The sequence below is a fragment of the Pygocentrus nattereri genome, chromosome 12, assembly GCF_015220715.1.
Source record: "Pygocentrus nattereri isolate fPygNat1 chromosome 12, fPygNat1.pri, whole genome shotgun sequence".
Taxonomy (NCBI): domain Eukaryota; kingdom Metazoa; phylum Chordata; class Actinopteri; order Characiformes; family Serrasalmidae; genus Pygocentrus; species Pygocentrus nattereri.
In genome coordinates, this window is record NC_051222.1 from 7,486,165 (window position 1) to 7,507,067 (window position 20,903).

General features: G+C 42.3%; 1 protein-coding gene across 2 annotated transcripts in view; it reads left to right on the plus strand.

Annotated features, from left to right (window-relative positions):
* hecw2b (HECT, C2 and WW domain containing E3 ubiquitin protein ligase 2b) overlaps positions 1-20,903 on the plus strand; it is a 55,591-nt gene that overhangs the window by 23,092 nt on the left and 11,596 nt on the right. Inside the window, exons 4-18 of one of the 2 annotated variants that reach the window (XM_037543422.1) lie at positions 4,984-5,059; positions 6,372-6,541; positions 7,673-7,815; positions 8,582-8,682; positions 9,432-10,078; positions 10,496-10,820; positions 10,918-11,019; positions 12,564-12,714; positions 13,285-13,385; positions 15,703-15,827; positions 15,919-16,104; positions 16,253-16,405; positions 18,981-19,083; positions 19,230-19,326; positions 20,499-20,582. In XM_037543422.1, coding sequence (XP_037399319.1) covers positions 4,984-5,059; positions 6,372-6,541; positions 7,673-7,815; positions 8,582-8,682; positions 9,432-10,078; positions 10,496-10,820; positions 10,918-11,019; positions 12,564-12,714; positions 13,285-13,385; positions 15,703-15,827; positions 15,919-16,104; positions 16,253-16,405; positions 18,981-19,083; positions 19,230-19,326; positions 20,499-20,582 — 2,564 coding nt within the window. The remainder of the gene's footprint in view (positions 1-4,983; positions 5,060-6,371; positions 6,542-7,672; positions 7,816-8,581; positions 8,683-9,431; positions 10,079-10,495; positions 10,821-10,917; positions 11,020-12,563; positions 12,715-13,284; positions 13,386-15,702; positions 15,828-15,918; positions 16,105-16,252; positions 16,406-18,980; positions 19,084-19,229; positions 19,327-20,498; positions 20,583-20,903) is intronic. The other variant, XM_017713999.2, reaches the window with a different exon arrangement.

The window sequence follows — 20,903 nt, forward strand, 5'->3', positions numbered from 1 at the left end:
TTGGAGAAACAGAGCCGTATATCTGTACAGTGGACAGCACTGGACAGCATAAATAGTCTTTAAACGATCGTCTCAGTAAGTGGCAGATTTGTATTGCACTCGCTTCTCCAGCTACCAGTCTAATTTGTATCTTCTCCACAGCCAGAGAGCCATGCTGGTGCATTAATGTGGAAGTGAATAACAATGGAGTTAAATAATTGAGGGCCATTAACCAACATTAGCCGGCTCCACATTCTGGTCCCTCTTTTTCTTTTTCTCCCTCTCCTCATCCGTCTCAATAGCTGCAGGTCTGCCAGTTGTTACAAATTAATTTGATAGGAGAAATTTTGAACGTTTAATCCTGCGGATAGAGCTTTCTGGCACGCTGCCCTGTTGCTGTCATCACAGGATGTGGTCAGATCGTCCCGGCCCAATAAAGCCCAAATGATCTGCTGCATTTTAGAGGGTGAAGGGCAGTTTCAGCTTGGGTCAAGCTCAATGAAACATGGTAAAAAAGTTGGCAATCAAGTTGTGGTCATTTCCTTGGGACCTTGTCCTTCATTAAGCTCATTTCATCTTTATTAACTCTTCAGTCCACTTCAGTTCTACATAGTGTTCTTTACAGCACTTCGCAATAGCCATTTATTTAATGTCCATTCAAAATGTCCTTGCAGTGCAAGTTAATCACTTTCAGTGATCAGGTATTTCTGAATATAGATAAAATATAATCCACTTACATTAGGAAGAATAAAAGTCAAAGGAAAAAACAGGAGTTTCCAAAATTAGACAAAGATAACCACCTGTTAGACCTGGTAGACCAACCAAAACTCCAATCTGATAAGCAGCACTTAAAGCTTTCATCTTTGAGAGGGAGGCAATGATCAAAAATCGACAGGTGCTGTGAGTCTGAGAGGATGTGTAGCTGTGAAGAAGCCCTTACTGACAAAAACAAAATAGATAAAAACAAAGAACATTTGGGCTTTGGCTCATTCACATTTCTTCTTTTTACCCCTACCCCTCGTTTTCGAGTGTCACCTTGCCCCTTGGAACTTACTTACAAGGGGTAGTGGCTGAAATCATCCCTACAAAATGGGACCCTCAAATAAAAAAGAGCATCACTTAATTAACAGCTACTAGCGCTGCTCTGTAGTCGCCCCTGCTGGTCTGCAGTGACTAAAATTTCAGCTCCTCACATCTGGGCTTTAGTTACATTTAGGACATCGTATGCCTTTAAGTTTGTTTGGGGTCAACAATTTGTTATTATCACCCACCTCTAATTCTTTGGTGTTCTGAAGCCATTTGGCCATTTCTTGTTTGAATTTTCCTGTTCCACCTTAAATGGAACAGAAGCTCTGAAGCTTGAGGCACCAGAATGTAACTGCTGCACCATTTAAGGTGGAATGGTAGCTAGCTACTGAGACATCAGCGCTACTACTAGTGGTTTTTTATGCTTGTTATGAAGAAAAGGACTAACGCACTTAAACGACATTAAACTAAAATAAAATAATGATTATCGTAACTTTTTAACAGAGAAAATTCTCACATTTGTGGGTTTCTTTTGTTTTTTTCACAGCCATCTTGCCATCTTTACTTTTTCTCTGTTTGGAGTCTCTGAAAACATGCGTATGGAGGGCCATGTAGCCCTTCGCCCTACCCCTCTATCTCAACAATGCAACGTCGGGGAGCAATGAGGAGGCGACGCATATGTGGAGATAAGCAAGATTTATTCGGGGCAAATCCAGAATCATGGTCAAAACGGTCCAGGGTCAGAGAGCCAACACGGATGGAACGGGGAACAGACATGACTTAAATAAACACAGAATAAACAAACAATCCAAGACAAAGACCAAACACTTCAAACAAAGACCAGCGAGAGACTAGGGAAAACACAGGGCTTAAATACAGGGACAGGTAACGAGACACAGGTAGTTAAGAGCGTAACATGAAAACAATCAAGGGCAGGGTCTGGAAACAAGGGGGCAGGACTAGGAAGGAATCAAAACAAAAGCACATGGACCAGACCAAAACCAAAACAAAGGCACATGGACAGGACTGGGAGGGGCCAATCATGACAAACAAGAACGGGCACATCCTATCCCTAGACATGATCGCACAAAACAGAGGGGTAAGGGCTAAGTAGTAGGGGCGAGCGGTGAAATGGGATTGGGCCTTCTAAGACATAAATTTGTTCTTTGCATAAATTAAGATTATATAGACAAAAATGACTCAAATCTGAATAAATCTACTTACTTTTATGGTCTTGAGCACTGGTGGACAGTAACTAAGTAAATGTAATTAGTTACTGTACTTAAGTAGTTTTTTCGTGTATCTGTACTTTACTTAAGTTTTTCCATTTTGAGCGACTTTTTCCTTTCACTCCACTACATTTCAGAGTCTAATATCTGACTTTTTCCTCCGCTACATTTTGAGAAATCTGTCGTTCCTTTTGGTTTCTGTGTGTATAAAAACGTAACATGTCAAAACGAAAGAAGCGCAAAGCCAGAGCGCCAATCAGGGCCCAGCGGTCACTTTGTTTACAGCTGGTTTTGACCTGTTGGTCATACCGACCCAGTGCAGCACGCGGTTCAACGTCAGCGCAGCAGCGTAAAACTTTGGGAGAGTCTGTTCAACATAAATGATGAACTAACCTAACTTTGTGTAAATAGAGCACAATATACAGTGGGTTGCAAAAGTATTCATACCCCTTGAACTTTTCCATATTTTGTCACATTACAACCACAAACATAAATATATTTCACTGGAATTTAATGTGAAAGACCAACACAAAGTGGTATACAATTGTGAAGTGGAAAGAAAATTATACATGAATCAAAACATTTTTTACAAATAAAAAACTAATAAGTGCGACGTGCAAAAGTATTCAGCCCCCTTTTCCCTGAGTGCAACCAATTGCATTCAGAAGTTGCCTGATGACTGCTAATGACTCAAAAGGGTCCACCTGTGTGTAATCTAATCTCAGTACAAATACAGCTGCTCCGTGACGGCCTCAGATGTTGGTTAAGAGAATATTGGGGAGCAAACAGCATCATGAAGTCCAAAGAACACACCAGACAGGTTAGGAATATGGTTTTGGAGAAGTTTAAAGCAGGCTTAGGTTATAAAAAGATTTCCCAAGCTTTGAACATCTCACGGAGCACTGTTCAATCCATCATCCGGAAATGGAAAGAGTATGGCACCACAGTAAACCTGCCAAGACAAGGCCGTCCACCTAAACTTACAGGCCGAACAAGGAGATCACTGATCAGAGAGGCAGCCAAGAGGCCCATGGTGACTCTGGATGAAATGCAGAGAGCCACAGCTCAGGTGGGGGAAACTGTCCACAGGACAACAATTAGTCGTGCACTACACAAATGTGGTCTTTATGGAAGAGTGGCAAGGAGAAAGCCATTGTTAAAAGAAAACCATAAGAAGTCCCGTTTGCAGTTTGCCAGAAGCCATGTTGAGGACACAGCAAACATGTGGAAGAAGGTGCTTTGGTCAGACGAGACCAAAATAGAACTTTTTGGCCACAATGCAAAACGCTATGCGTGGCGGAGAAATAACACTGCACATCACTCTGAAAACACCATCCCCACTGTCAAATATGGTGGTGGCAGCATCATGCTCTGGGGGTGCTTCTCTTCAGCAGGGACCGGGAAGTTGGTCAAAGTTGATGGGAAGATGGATGGAGCCAAATACAGGGCAATCTTGGAAGAAAACCTGTTGGAGTCAGCAAAAGATTTGAGACTGGGGCGGAGGTTCACCTTCCAGCAGGACAACGACCCTAAACATAAAGCCAGAGCTACAATGGAGTGGTTTAAAAAAAAGAATATTCATGTGTTAGAATGGCCCAGTCAGAGTCCAGACCTAAACCCAATTGAGAATTTGTGGCAAGATCTCAAAACTGCTGTTCACAAACGCTCTCCATCCAATCTGACTGAGCTTGAGCTGTTTTGCAAGGAGGAATGGGCAAGAATTTCAGTCACTAGATGTGCAAAGCTGGTGGAGACATACCCTAAAAGACTTGCAGCTGTAATTGCAGCAAAAGGTGGCTCCACAAAGTATTGACTCAGGGGGGCTGAATACTTTTGCACGTCGCACTTATTAGTTTTTTATTTGTAAAAAATGTTTTGATTCATGTATAATTTTCTTTCCACTTCACAATTGTATACCACTTTGTGTTGGTCTTTCACATTAAATTCCAGTGAAATATATTTATGTTTGTGGTTGTAATGTGACAAAATATGGAAAAGTTCAAGGGGTATGAATACTTTTGCAACCCACTGTAGAAATATGTCCACATATGCAGTCGAGACTGACGCGGCTTTTTTCTGAATTTCTACAAACACCATTTCATTTTATAGTAAATGAGTTTGGGCTGGTTTATGTTTATGAACAGACGCCTACAGATCAACATAGTAAAGGAGCTCATCTGTGATCCTGAGTTTAAAGCCAGTTTTTATTCAACTTAAACTTGGAACTAAGTTGTAAATAAATCTGAAACTGAAACTTTGCTTGTGTGTAAAAAGTGATTTCAGAGCCACTCGGTTCTCCCTGATGGAAACTGTTTACCTTCAGTGTTTTGTGCTTCTGATCATTTTAATAGACGTTAGCGTCACTAATTAATGACCTTCTATTAAAAGACTGGTTTACCAAGAGAGACGCTGGAGGACTTTCACCTGAAATGAGTTCATGAAGCCAGTCTGGTTATAAAAATGATAACAGGACATCAGAGCCAGAATTACTCTCTTAGTACTTTTACTCAAGTGGAGGTCTAAAGTAAGGACTTCTACTTTTAATGCAGTAATATTTTACCTTGGGTATCTCTACTTTAACTCAAGTACATGATTTGTGTACTTCGTCTACCTCTGGTCTTGAGCCACTCAGAATTTCTTACCTTATTTTAGACGACTAAGAGTAATAAATAATTAAGAAAAAAGTAATATATGCCATATCTTGCGTGGAGGGTTCAGTCAAGTGTGGCTCTCTCTCTTCTTACTGTAGGCTGGACCAGAAGGACAAGTTGATGGTCAGTCTGTGACAGAGCACTGTCGAAAACTTGTCAGCTTCACTCTATCAGGTATGTGTTTTCAGACACGTCTCTGCAGCCTCTGTGGAATTGTTCTGCTTTCCTAGAATCCAAATTAATGGGACAAGGTTTAATCTTTTTTGTAATGGTAAGTGAATGTAAATGCCTTTCTGCATTACAAATGCTGCACATCTTCACTGCCTCCCTGTGGATAAACTATGTCAGTTCATATTTAAATTTCAAACATCTCTTTAAACACCATGTTTGTTTAATAAGTAGTTCATTTTTCCAAAATCTTATTTAACACACACAATATTGCATAGCTTTCTTATTAGGTTCATGTAGTTTTATTAGGTTCATGTAGTTTTATTAGGTTCATGTAGTTTTATTAGGTTCATGTAATTTATGTCATAAATCACAGATCAACCAAAATCAGAAGAATACACTGGACGGTGTTTGATTGTTTGTTCTGGGCAAATAACAGATTATTCCAGTCTTGGCTGAATCTGACCTACACCATTTCTGATCATGGTCGATTCCAGTTTTAGCCAGTTACGATACTGGCCAATTCTAACTTAAGCCAGTTCCAGCCTTTGCTGATTCCAGTCTCAGCCAGTTCCAATCTAGGTTGATTATAGTCTTGACCAGATATGATCTTGACCAATTCCAGCCTTGGCTGATTACATTCTTGGCTGGTTCCAATCTTACCTAATTCTAGTCTCAGCTGATTCCAATCTTGGCCGATTCCAGTCTGACTAAATCGGATCTTGGCCCAATTCTAGTCTTGGCCAGTTCTGATGTTGGCCAATTCTAATCTTGGTCAATTGGAGTCTTTGCTGATTGCAGACTTGGCCAATTCCAGTCTCGGTTGAGTCTTGACCAAATATGATCTTGGCCAATTCCAGCCTTGGCCGATTCCAGTCTTGATCAATTCCAATATTGTCCGTTTAATTGAATTATACCCCACATGTCCATTTAAGCAAATTGACTAAGCATACATGCAGCATGTTTTTAGGGGCTCTTCTTAGAGATTCGATCTTAATGGTCGAAACTTGCTTGCCCTTGGTTCTTGCTTTAAATATGGCCATTACTTAAAGTGTAGCACTTCCCAGATTTGTATGAAATGGAAAATGCATTACCCAGCACGTCTCCCCAGAGTGCAAGCTGTAGGCTCAAATGTGTTTATGAAGTATTGAGATGTATTATAATATAATGCATTACAGTGGGACCTGTACATTTCAACTGTAATGAGCACACATCAGAATTTTTACATCACTCAGACTGTATTACTGACCCGCTGAGTTGCTTAACATGGTCATGTTCACATTTGCTTTGTGGTTTGACTGCTGCCTTTGTTTTTCAGATATCCGAGCTCAGGGGCTGAAAAAGGGTATGTTCTTTAATCCCGACCCTTACCTGAAGATGAGCATTCAGCCGGGCAAGAGAAGTGGCTTCCCCGCCTTTACTCACCACGGCCAGGAGAGGCGAGCCTCCATCATATCCAACACAACCAACCCTGTGTGGCACGGAGAGGTGAGGCTCCTGTTAATCTCTCCATTTTCCACAATTTCTAAGCCCATAAGATTGTTTTCCTGGCAATAATTATCTATGCAGAATTACTTTCTTTGGTCCTCATATGAAAAAAAAAACTCTTAAAAGGTGTAGGACCTTGGGATGTTAACAAAGATGTCATAATTTTATATCATTTTATTTCTGAATTGTAGCTCATTGAAACAAACTGAGGAACTGAGAAAGTGCAGTTTCGATTTGTGTTTGTAAGTAGAAGAATAGGCGTATTATGAACTGAATTTGATGAATTTGAAGTTATTATGTGCAGTCTTTTTGAAAGAAAAAACATCCCTTGGCATGTTTTTGTGCTGTTTCAATACGTAATGTACTATATAATTAAACACGCAGGTCCAAAATAGTTTAAATAGTACAGCAAGCTCAGTAATCACATTAGTGTAATATAGTCATACACACACATCTTCTAAGCCACTTATCCTCCTGGGTCACGGGGGGAGCTGGGGCCTATCCCAGCAGCCATTGGATGGAAGGCAGGAAACACCCTGGACAGGTCCCCAGCCCATCGCAGGGCTAAATTAGCTAGGGACAATTTAGCCTGACTATGGACTTTGGTCAGAAACTCACGCACACTCCACAAAGAAAAGACGCCGGTCGCCCGGCCGGGGAACCGAACCCAGGCCCTTCTTGCTGTGAGGCGACAGTGCTCCCCGCTGCACCACCATGCTGCCCTAATAGTAAAATATGTCAAATAAGTCAACTTTAAAAAAATAAACTGCTAACGAAGGAGGATGGAATGTACATACATAGGAACAGCCTTTTAACCTTATTTGGCCAAATTCATCATGTTATTTAAAAGACATTCTTGTTTTTCCGATGAACTTTTAAGAGTGCGGTGGCACAAGACAAATTAATACAAGACACATTAAGACCTATCATGTTGCACCCCCCACCCCCCTATCATCGAGAGAAAACTCACAGATCACCGTCCCAGTTATATGTTGGTTTCACTTTCTATTCTCGTATAAGAGGCTCTTTATCTCTCTCTCTATCCCTTTACTTTCTCCTATTTACAGCATGTGTTTTGCTTTTCTTTGTTCTTCCTCTTTTTTGTCAGTAACTTCCTCTGATCTCTTGCAGAAGTACACGTTTGTCGCACTGATGACTGATGTTTTGGAAATCGAGGTCAAGGACAAATTTGCCAAAAGTCGACCAATCATTAAGCGCTTTTTAGGTCAGCTGGTTATACCGGTGCAGAGGCTTCTGGAAAGGCATGCGTCAGGGTCAGTGACTACCTGTAACTACAGAATATCACTGTTCAGTATGTGCTATGAATTATTCTGTGTCTGCTGTGAATTAATTAGTAACTACAGTAAATTATGCAGTATTTAGTATGAATTATTCCGTATATACTATGAATTATTTAGTATCTGTTATTAAAGATTCAGTATCTGCTTTGAATTTTTCAGTGTTTAAGAATTATTTAGTATCTGCTGTGTATTATTCAGTACCTAATCTGAATGATTTAGTATTTGCTATAAATTATTCAATATGTTCTATGAATTATTTAGTAACTACAATGAATTATTCAGTATCTGTTGTGAATTATTCACTATCTGCTATGAATTATTCACTATCTGCTGTAAATGAATTAGTAACTCCTATGAATTATTCAGCATCTGCTATAAATTATTCCATATCTGCTTTGAATTGTTCAGTATCTGCTTTAAATGATTGAATATCTACTATGAATTATTCAGTATCTGCTATGAATTATTCAGCAGCTACCATTATTGAGTAAATGTTGTGAATTATTCAGTAACTACTATTATTTATTTAAGTAATACTATTAATTATTCAGCATTTGTAATTAATCATTGAACTTTAAGTGATAGCTAGGTATGAGAGGAATTGAAGTGTGGCCCATATACAGGGTCTTCTGAGTTTAAGGGATTAATGTTAGACATTTTATTATGACGTTATTTTTTTGTGATTGATGATAGTATTGGGGTGTGTGTCTGTGTCTGTGTGTGTATATGTTCGATCCAGGGATCAGCCTGTAAGCTATACACTGTGTCGCCGTTTGCCCACGGAGCACGTGAGCGGTCAGCTTCAGTTTAGGGTGGAGATCACCTCCACCGGACATGAAGGTGAGAAGATTTATTGTGTGCATACATATATTTATATATGTGGAAAAAATGTGGAAACACTGGCAGCCAAATGGATACAAAATACCCAGAGAATCTGCAAGTACTTAAGGCTCTATATCATCGAAGACGAACGAACTCCATATCATGGAACGGTCACTTTTTAAATGTTTAGTGTGATGTATATGTAAAAATTTCCAAACGTACCATTTACTGCCCACGAGACTAGCGGCTGCAGAACGGCCTGTTTTGTTTTTTATTCATTTATAATGTCACAAAATCAACAAATTCCAGTATAATCAGCCTACAGCAGTTTGGCCCCAAGTTCACCCTGAAGTTATAAGTTGCGCTATAGTTATAAGGAAAATTTCATTGAAGTTTTAAAAGTGTTTTTGGCTGGGCGACTGAGGTACATAGTACATGTATCAGTCTTACAGGCACAGGAATAAAACGGCCTGTATTGAGATAAAATTATATAATCGTACATAAAACCACAAGTACAAGACAAATATGTGACCTGAAAGACAAGAGCTTGCTTTAGATCAGTGTATATATATTACACACACACACATAGCAGTTGAGGACAATAGTAAGGGAAATTAATATAATAATGCAGACCATGAAGATCATAAGAAGAACAGCTTTTCCTCACCATCATTTGCTTTGACTGGTTGTGTATTTTGGCTAATAAATGCTAACTTGCTTTCCACCTTCCCTGTAAAACTGAAATACTCTCAAACGCACCTAATCAGACGCTATGGGCTCACTACTGGGCGCCTCCTCCGTGAACGGTGACCCAGGCAGCCCGTCCGATGACGAGGACATCCTGCCTCCATCCTCACGCATACCTAGGGGTCCATCTCCCACCGGCTCTGAGGGCTCCCTCCACAGTGAGGCCTTCAGGGCCGACGAGGGTCTGTTGGACACAGACGAGGAGCGTATCCTGAGGGACGGCACCGCCGATTCAGCCGAGGGTGCTGTGGGTCACACCCAGAGACAGGTCTCTCTGAATGACTATCTGGACGCTATTGAATCCCCAAAGGGCCCCGGAGACCGGCCCCTGGGTGCAGCATCTCCGAAACTACGCTCCAGCTTTCCAACGGACACCCGGCTCAACGCCATGCTGCACATCGACTCGGACGAAGACGAGGAAGGACACTCTTCTCAGGAGGCACCATTGACCAATGGAGTTCAGGCAACAGGGGGGCAGGGGGCATCTGAGCCAGAGCAGAAGGGGGCAGAGGGGAGTCATGGTGGGGAGGCGGAAGCAATGGCTTTGAGTAGTAGCACCACTAAAAGCCAGAATGGCGGAGCAGAAGGGAACCAGGAGGGAGGAGCCAGCTCAGGACCAATAGCTCAACCTGCCTCTGCTTCCCAGCAACCGGCGTCCACAGCTCAGGTGAGCAGCTTCGGATATAAGTGACTGTCCTGGTTTTGTTCTTGACGTCTGTAGTTTAATAGTAGTTTGCTAATAGAGGTTGGGGTGGCTGACATGAAATTTCAGAGGGGTTTTTGTTGTATTTCATTAAGTTTCTGCCTCAGGCCCACAGAAGTACACGGACTGTCTGATGTAAACTGCACGAAAAAACACCACAGCTCTTAGAATCTCGCGGCTCATGCAGAATTTACACTGGCTCTGGCTGTCTGTGCTTCCATGCACTGGTTTTATCAGTTGAGTAGGGCATGAACAATTGTTTATCAAGCCTGATGCTAATAGCAAGCAGTTGCATCTATAAACATGTGCCTTTCTAGGATGTAAATAAATAAATAGTTGGAATAAAAATGCAGTTTGGTTTCTTAAACCATCTTCTTCTAGGACACAGAAGGGGGTTCATCCAAAGAGGAAGCCAGCGAGGAGGTGTTTGTAGCAACAGAAGCTGCCGTCTCTGAAGCCTCGGCAGCTAGTAGCAGTTTAGCTAGCGAAGGAGGAGCCAAGCAGTCAGAGCCCAGCAGCTCCCTGGAAGAGGCTGGCAGCTCTAGCAAAGCCAATGGGGAGGAGGAAGGAGGGGACGTGTGGAGGAGGAGGCAGAGTTTACGGGCATCGGGGGGCGGTTCTCAGGCAGAAGGAACGGGGTCGCCGGAAACACAAAGAGCCGCGGCTGATCAAGCGCAAGGTGCCACGGAAACAGACGGAGAGTCAGGTGCTTTTTTTTTTTCATTGTTTTTTTAATGAACATCTTTCTGCTGGTTTAATACGCAGAAGCATTATTTTCAGTGGAATGTGATGTGTTTCTGTAGGAGCTACCGCTCAGGTGAACGGTCATCAGCCTGTTCGCTCTCTGCCCGCCGTACGTCACGACATAAGCCGCTACCAGAGAGTGGACGAGCCTCTACCACCAAGTGAGTGCATGAATGTGCTCAGTCGTGCATAAGAAGGTTTTGGATGTCAGTGTGTGATGAAGTCCACGTGAAAGATATATTAGATTTACTGCTAGACAGATGGATTGTTGTGGTTTCTGCCAGTAAGGTCAGGTATGGTCAAGCAAACCCTGCAAATGTCAGAATGTCTTCGATATCAAGATGACCGTAGATTACGAATGGGGTGACAAACAAGGCCTGAGGCCTATGGAGTTACTGTTATGCAAATTCAGCAAATGATATGTTTGCAGGCTAAATATGAATAATCATGTAACATACATGTATATGTTGTTCAGAACTGTACACAAACCTTTGCGAAAACCTTGCCATATGGTACCTTCAAAAACTAGTTTTCCCCAAGGTTAGTCTGTCCGATTGTGCTCTTTCCTCTAGAGCCTGAGATTTCTGATTAAATCTACCAAATCTAACAAGACACACAAAGTTCATATTGAAGTAATCATTCTGTATAAATAGACATCCAGACATTGTCATAATATGCCACTTAATGTTCTGGCGCTTAGGCTTTGTCCACACAGCAGGTAAAAGCCCAAATCTGATCTTTTTCTGCAAATGTGACACAGATGTGTGTCAGTGTGAACAGCAAAAAACACACCGAATCTGACATTTTCGATTCCAATTTGAGACGCTTTCATATGTGGTACTGAAATCCGATCCGTATGCGATCTGCATCAATGCGACTCAGCCAGATCGGACTTCATGCGACTTTAACGTTAGTCCGACTCAACATTTGTCATAATTTCACGCTGCTTAGATTCAAACATTTAAGCTGATGTTTCTGTACCAAAAACTTAGAAGAGACTCATCACAGCTGCTCTGTATTCGACGAGGTTTTGAACTAAACAGCCGAGCGCGGCTGGAGGAGCCCGAGGCTGCAGCCCCAGAGAACAGTTTAAAGAATCTGAGGACACGAACCAAAGAAGTGGCCGTGGCCACATAACAAGCCCTTTTTATGGCGGACTTGAACACACTGTGGGCGATGAGCCCAGCTGTCAATCACTGGAACTTCATAATCGCTCCTGTGATGTGGCGAAGACGAAACTGACCGTGACTGGCGTTTACGTCAAAAGCCAAGAACATTACCAAGAACAAAGCCAAGAACATTGGATTAAACTCAGCAGCATTGTATTTAACCGCTTGATGATTTATCCTCACCTGGAAGAGTAAAGAATTAGTTCAGTTGTTTTTATGGTGGTTTGTCAGTAACACTGGCTTCAAAAGGGGTTAATAAATCTATAGTAAATAGATTATAAATAGTAATAGGAAATAGTAAACAAGCTAAACCATCACACTCAACTGAAAACATCTTCCAGCTTAACCAGCATAGAGTATGTTTTCACCTACCCCACCTTGACCATCAAAGATCAGCTTAGACCAACCAAAACCGTATGTTTTTACTGTAGGGATGCTGGTCAGCCAGCTTCAACAGCAAGGTTCTGCTAGTTATCCCGAACAACCATCCCGCAACCAACTTCTAAGAATAACTTCTAAGAATCTATGTGTTGTAGACTGGGAGGCTCGTATCGACAGCCATGGGCGCATCTTCTACGTGGATCATGTCAACAGGACCACCACCTGGCAGCGGCCCACTGCCCCACCTGCACCTCAGGTCCTGCAGAGATCTAACTCCATCCAGCAGATGGAGCAGCTCAACCGCCGGTTAGAAACACACCCACACTCATCCCCGCATACATGTATGTCTGCTGTATATAGAGGCGCAGGAACGGAGAGTTGCCTTCCACAGGACTGCACCCCTCCTTTTGTTTTTGGTGTGTATATATTTTTATATTTATATATATATATATACCAAAACCAGCATGTGTTAGTTATTCAATAACTTCAACCAGCTTCTGTCAGCAATGTAGTACCTATGACTAGTATGTATGAGCTATGCAATATCTACAACCAGCGCTTATTAGTAATGAAAGCACCCCCTTCCAGCACCTCTGACTGTATCAGCAGCACTGAAGTGCTCACTCCATGATTCTGATCAGGTAACAACTCAAAATCCATGATCCACTTCCTTAAAGAGCGAAATGCCATTTTTAATCCTCCTTGACGCAAAAGGAATCACTGCTAAAATGCCATCCTGTAGTCTCCACAGCAACCTTCTCCATTTGGCCTTCATCTATCTCTCTCACTCTCTCTCACTTCGTGCCTTTCATTTTGTCCCTGTCTTTCACTGTCTGCCTGCCTCTCATTCTTTACGTCCGTCACCCTTTTGTTCAGGTACCAGAGCATCCGGAGGACAATAACCAATGAGCGGACGGATGAGCAGGCGGCAGAGATGCCCTCTGATGACACTGACCTGATGCATCACTCCATTCCCGGTACACACACACAGAGAACATTGTGCCCTCGACAGTGTCCTGAGATTTACTACAGCAGTTTATTCCGTAACAGGGCATTTAGGAAAGCCACTCTTGCTTATTCTGACATCAGATCAGTAATAATTTTGTGTAGAGAACTGTACATCTTACAGTTATGACAGTGGATACTCATTTGTCAACAATTGTGGGGAAAAAGAAAGTACACCTTCCTTCAACTCTATATATTTGTTTATCAGGGTCTAAATAGCAATTGCATGGTCTTCACCAACTTCTATAAATGGCCAAAACTCCTCCATCGCACATCCTATAAATTCTCACCTCTTCTTTCAGTTTCCCATGTCGAAAACTTCACATCCCACCTCCACCCACTCTTCCAGGACCTCTCACTCATGCTGAGCGACAGGGGGGGTTCTGGCTTCCTTGACCAGCTGTCCATAACTCCAGTCCAAGTTGCTCAGACTTATTTTAAGGATGGTCCAAATTCACACAACAATTGGCCCACAATTGTACATCATTTCAGTTCATTGATGCTTGAGGGTATTCGTTATTGCACAGCTCTCCAAAGATCCCACCACAGCATCTCAATTGGGTTTGGTCTGTTTGTTTGTTTTTTTAGACATTCACATGTCAGTTTGGTGTGCTTGGGATCATTGTCCTATTCCATAACCCTATTTCAGCTGCTGGACAGATGGCCTCACATTTGTTACAAGAATATTTTGGTAAAATGTGGAATTCTTTGTTGTCTCAATGTGGTGGTTGGTGTGGCTGCAAATCAAGCCCAAATTGATCACGCCTCCACCACCATGCTGTGCTGGGTCTTCTCCAAACAGGGCAATATACACTAAACACCTTGGACTGAATTTGCTGGGACGCCCACTGCTGGGAAGAGTCTTAAAGACTCTTTATTTCTAAACAATCCTCACTGTAGAATGATTGTTTGGATATGGCTTTATAATCCTTCCTAGATTGACGAGCAGGAGCAATTGCTTCTTTGAGGTCATTGCCGATGACCTGTTGGCTGAAGTCCTTTCTTATTGGCATGGTGTGGACACCTGACTGCTCCAAACTGCCAAAAGTTCAGCTTTTATAGAGTTAGTGACACGTCTTGATAATGAACTAATCTTGTGAATTTGATTAGTAACACCTGACTGCTAATGACTCTCAATGATTGTGAAAGTGGGAAGGACATAATACATTACAGAAAAATCCAGGTCCAAGTCCCCATTAGTGTCGCCTGTGTTGACAATGGCAAGGAAAAACCCCACGAGTAAGAGGAAAAAACCTTGAGAGGAACAAAGACTCAGGGGAACCCATCCTCCTCTGGTTGACACCGGATAGAAAAACAATAAAACAAGAGCAATATGTACAGAGAATAAGGTTTTATCATTAGTATGAAACGTTAAAATACCAAAAAAGAAAAAGCAGGTTAAGCAATAGTTATGCTGAAATAGTTTGAGGCAGCACCAAGAGCAAGGTCAGTTTATGCAGGTGAGCTTTGCACAGAATTGTACAGCAGGAAGCTCCATGGTGGTCAAACTGGTCCAGAAGACAGGTCACTACTTGAACACAGTGAAATCTGTTGTGTTTTATAACCACCTGTTTGCTTGTAAAAGCTGTTGATGACTACATAATTGTGATTTAGGCCCTGGTAAATAAAACAGCAAGCGGCAGCAGTAATGCTGCCACTTTACCGGACTGTAGTGGTGAAGTGGGAGGTGAACCAAAAAGCAAAGGTATCTGTTTACCAGTCAGTCTACATTCCAATCCTCTCCTGTGGACATGAGCTGAGGGTAATGACCAAAAGAATGAGATCACCGATACAAGCAGAAGCAGTGGAAATGAGCTTTCTTCACAGGGTGGCGGGCTACTCTCCACTTAATAGCGTGAAGAGCTCGGTCATCCGTGAGGAGGTCAGAGTAGAGCCGATGCTCCTCCACATTGAGAGGAGCCAGTTGAAATAGTTAGGAAATCTGATCAAGATGCCCCCTGGACACCTCCAGTTGGGGGTTTGCCAGGCACAGCCTACTAGGACAAGGCCCCGAGGGTTAGGTTAGGGTTAGGATCCTAGGACCCACTGGAGGGATTATATCCCCAACTTGGCCTGGAAGCGGCTCAGGTTCCCACGGAATGAGCTGGAGAATGAGAGTCGTCAGGGATTCTCTGCTCTCACAACTGCTACCTTAACCCTGTCTGGATTAAGCGGTTAATGATGATGATGATGATGATAAATAAAACAGAATTGAAAGAGGGTGTATGTCTCACATAACTATACAATGATGCCTCCCACGTACATTAACCCTGAGATCTTTATTTTCAGAGTATCGCAGAGATGTGGCGGTGGGTCCCGCTAACTCACGCTCTCGCCTCTCTCTGCTGCTGCAGTCGCCCAGTGCTAAGTTCCTCACCAGCCCTGACTTCTTCAGTGTGCTCCATTCTAACCCTGTGAGTCGTCCCTCTCTGCCTGCAGGTCTAATCTTCACCGTTTAGAGACTATGCTGTTTCATGCACCTAAACATATCCCTTCTCTCCTCAGAGTGCCTACCGCATGTTTACAAGCAACACGTGTCTGAAACACATGATCAGTAAGGTCCGGCGGGACGCGCACCACTTCGAGCGCTACCAGCACAACCGGGACCTGGTCACATTCCTTAACCTGTTCGCCAACAAGCAGCTGGAGCTGCCCCGAGGCTGGGAGATGAAGCATGACCACACTGGCAAGGTTAGCCTCAGCCACCCAGACCTGGTGGAGCCAAACTCATTTACCTCTCCATCTTTACTTCAGCATCTGAGTTTGGTTCTTGGACACTAACTTGCTTGCTTGACTTCTTCTCACCTCGTCTGAATCCCCTCTGTGTTCTCTCCTGCAGCCGTTCTTCGTGGACCACAACTGCCGTGCTACCACCTTCATAGACCCCCGCTTGCCCTTGCAGAGCGCCAGGCCCAGCAGCTTGCTGGCCCACCGGCAGCACCTCAGCCGACAGCGCAGCCACAGCGCCGGGGAGGTGAGCACACGACGTCTGGTGAGCCCCTCCTGCCCCACTCACCTGTTCACTCCACCCAGCCAACCGCTGCTCTCTCACCAAACCTCCGCCCACACAGAAGCAGTGTCATCCGTTATGAAGCTGGATTTGCTTGGCTTACTTTAAGATGTGTCTGCATCTTCCATCGCCTTTACTACCAGTTCTGTCATGTTCAAAATGAAGCATGATGACTTGATGTGAATGTTTCAGTGCATTAAAAATCATGCGCCCAGTATTTGTCCATAAAAATCAGCTCAGTGTGTAAAGACCTTGCAACAACTAAACGTTTAACTAAAATTAACACAGAAAATGCTGCTTCTGGCATGTTCCCTGTGTGGCTGTGAGCACATGCAATTGCACTCACTGCTGGTTGTGTAAATGAAGTGAAACCCAGACTTGAATTTCCGGTAATGGGAAATGGCAAGAAAAAATGTCTATAAATTCCACTTACCAATCTCAGGGTGGTTATCAATAATAACTAATAAATTTATATGCGGTCCTGGCCCTAGATACCTTAAAGCAGGGGTGCACAACACAGTTTGGAGGTTTCCCCACTCAAACACACCCACAACCTGGCAATTAACAGGCGAGTGTGTTCAGGTGTGTTGGAGCAGGTAAATCAACTGTGCTGGACATCAGAGTTGTGCACCCCTGCCTTAACGGAAACACCTATAAAATATCAATTACATGCTGTGGTTGAATGAAGCGATATTTCTGAATATATCTGAAAACATGCCATTTTTACATTTTTACTTTATCTTTTTTATATATATTTGTCAAATTACATTATTCATGCATGTTCCCCCACCTGATTCTGTGGTCTGCTTGGGCCTACGCTCTTAAATTTGTCTGGAGACGCCACGGCTGAGCCGGCAAGCATAACAACAAGGCAGCCAAGTCTAGTCTTCTAGCTCCTCCCAGTGGCCACGAGTCAGTTAGCTTTCCAAAACACAGGTACTGTAGTCTTTTTTCTTGAGTGATTTCAGCACCTGGAGAGCATCTGATTTCTAAAACTGCTCTATGTTACTCCTTAACGGTATGCAAGCAGCCCTTTGCAGAGTGGGTAAAGTAGATGACTCTCTTAGAATGAGTGTATTCTGACTGATTAGGTGTTAAAAAATCACTGCAAGTGAATCGGTTTTTGTAATAGCATATAAGGCAAAGAGCAGGTCACTTACCTCCGTTCAAAGCAGATTTTTTGCAATGTATTTAAATTAAATGATTAAGATGCAATCCAGTCATTCAGAGTGGTTTGGTGTGAAATGCTCCTGAAACTTACTGAGTCAAAATGGTTCAATTATAGACTGTAGTCCATCTGTTTCTCTGATACTCTGTTACCCTGTTCTTCAGTGGTCAGGACCCCCATAGACCCTCTCAGAGCAGGTACTATTTGGGTGGTGGATCATTCTCAGCACTACAGTAACACTGACGTAGTGGTGGTGTATTAGTGTGTGTTGTGCTGGTCTGAGTGGATCAGACACAGCAGCACTGCTGGAGTTTTTAAACACTCCGACTTTGTCTGTCCACCTTGTAGATATAAAGTCAGAGACGATAGCTCATGGGGGCCCTGACCACTGAAGAACAGGGTAAAAGGGGGTAACAAAGTATCAGAGAAACAGATGGACTACAGTCTGTAACTGTAGAACTACAAAGTGCAGCTATACAGTAAGTGGAGCTGATAAACTGGACAATGAGCGTAGAAACAAGGAGGCGGTCAGAATGTTGTATCAGTGTAAGCAGCAACACTGATACATGACATTATTAATGGACAATTGCAGAAATAACCACCTACATTAAGCTCTGTTAATAAAGATGAACACAAAATATATCATTTTTGTTTTCCAGCAGTGAGAAACACACGTCATTGTGCTTTAGTTATCATTTGGTGATAAGCTCTTTTGTTCTCGGCCGCGCCACAGACAGCAGATTGCCCTCAGTGCTGATTACTTTGTGTCGAGTCTGACTTATCTTCGGTGTGTTGGCATACTGTACCTAAATGACTCCGCTAAGCTCTAAATCCCCCTGTCTTCGTAACACGTGAAGGCAAATGTACTCATTATTTAAAATATAAATCCCCTCAGCTGGTGGGGGCACCTGTGTAATAATTCCTGCAAGATAAGGTTTGGAAACAAGCTACTTCAGCGCATAATTAAAAATGGCTAATGTTTAATGGAGAAAGGCAGTAAAAGTGCATCTGTAATTCTTTTATATGTGGGTAGTAATTACTGTTCATTCACTGGATAAACATTTGAAGTGCAACAGCATATAACTGCATGTTGCAACAGGGAAAGCAAGCTTTATTACACACATTGATTGTTCTAGACACAAGTCCAATAACACATCCTTTACAAAGAATGAACATAAATATAGAAATATATATGTTCATGAACATAATATAGAAATTGAAGCTAAAATATAAAGGGTGGCAGAACTTTACGCTGGTAACTCTGTTTATAATGTCTACACTATTATTCTAAAATGTGAAAAACCCTTAAATAAATAGTTGTGTCCCAAGTTTCTGAGAGCAGAGTAGTAGGTGTGTGAGAGTTTTAGAAGCTGCTTTTGTTCGTTACAGGTGGGTGATGATCCTCGCCACACCGGACCCCCTGTCCTGCCCCGCCCCTCCAACACCTTCAATGCAACCAATCGCAATCAGTGCCAGGACCTGGTTCCCGTTGGTGCGTTTGATGTCATGTTTTATTCTATTGAATGTTTATTCCTTTATTCTCCAATAAGTGTTGAGCGCTTGAATACTGAAATCAATTTCTTGAAATACCTCTGAACGTTCTTAATTACATACTCTTTCACTCTGCTCTCTTTGCAGCCTACAATGATAAAATTGTGGCATTTTTAAGACAACCAAACATATTTGAGATCCTGCAGGAGAGGCAGCCGGAGTTCAGTAGGAATCATTCACTCAGGTAAAGTAACAATACTTAAAGCAATACTTTGAAGGAAAGAATCAAATGTACAAAATTTCCCAATTTATAGCATTTCATTTCAATGTAGTCAGTCAGCCAAGAGAGGTTTGGTATCTTGAGTTGTTTTAGTTTTGCACAATCTAATGGGGCTAACAAGTAAAGAAAGCTTATATTCACCACTTAGCACCTTGAAAGCTGCGTGTCTGAATCTTCTTGCCTCAAACCAAACTGAGTCATTCAGTAACCTTAAACAGACTTGCTTATGTGGTTTCTGACACTGGCCGTGTTTACATGCAAATATTCTTGCCAATCCGATTAAATACATTCTGATTACAGATTGAGGTGAATGAGGTGTTTATTTCCTCAACAATCTGAGGGAAAATCTTTGTTTACATACTCACTACAAGTAATCTGATTCAAAATTACATGTATGCGTAGAGAACCACTTAGTGCAGACATTACCAAAACAACGAGCATCAGGTGAGTCCAGTCAGAGTGAGATGAGCAGCAGTGAGCAGTGCTTGTGTTTTTACTTGCTTTAAAATGATATCAGACTCAGGAAAACGTCCTTCTTATGTCCTTATTCAAGACGGCCAAGAGGAAGACGTCGTGTTCTGAGACACATAAGCTGGACGTCCGTCCCACTGCCGTCTTTTAAACATCAGAGCATAAACTTCGTCTCCTCTGCAGACCAGTTTCTGCTCTGCCATGTTGAACATTATACACTTTCACTATGACGTGACGCGCATGCAGAACAGACAAACTTTCCGATAGGGAATGTAATCAGATACAGACGTTTACACGTATACATGGCTAATGTAAAAACATACTGTCATTTATAAAAATGGACAAGAGTATGTCACAGAGCTCTAAACATTGGCTTTGAATTTTGCCTGTATGTTTGTCCATTTGGATAAAAAGCAGCATTCCAGGGTCAAAGGAAGGTAAAATAATTGCAAAACTGAAAGAGCAAGATTGAGACATCAAACATGATTGACTACAAAAGTTTGGTTAAAATGCTGTAAAGTACATTTATTACCAAACTATTGCTTTAATGTCTTACAAATGAGATGCAGGGACGAAAAACAGTTACTTTTGGAGCAGACATACATTCATAATTCTCATAATTTTAAGGTGGATTCTCAACTGCAATGTTTATTTGTTCCCTGCAGGGAGAAGGTGCAGTTTATTCGTAATGAGGGAGCAGCTGGCCTGGTCCGACTCTCCGGTGATGCAGATTTGGTCATTCTGCTCAGGTAAGCTTGATCTCAGCACCTTCAGTTCAGTTTGCTCGTAATTACCAATATAAGTGTTATCACAATATGTTTTTCTAAGCATATCATGGATCTCATCAGCACTTCAACAACATTACAAATAGAGTATAATTTGCAGTGAAATCAAAATTCTTAGTCACACTTTATTTGGATGGTCCCCTATAGATGCTCTACAGCTACTTAAATCATTAACAAACGTTCTGGTGATCTTCAGTTGATTATCTACAACATTATGTTTAGGGTTAGAGTTAGGAGTAGATGTAGGTTTTGCCTTGAGGTGAAGGTTAGAGTTAGGGTTAGATT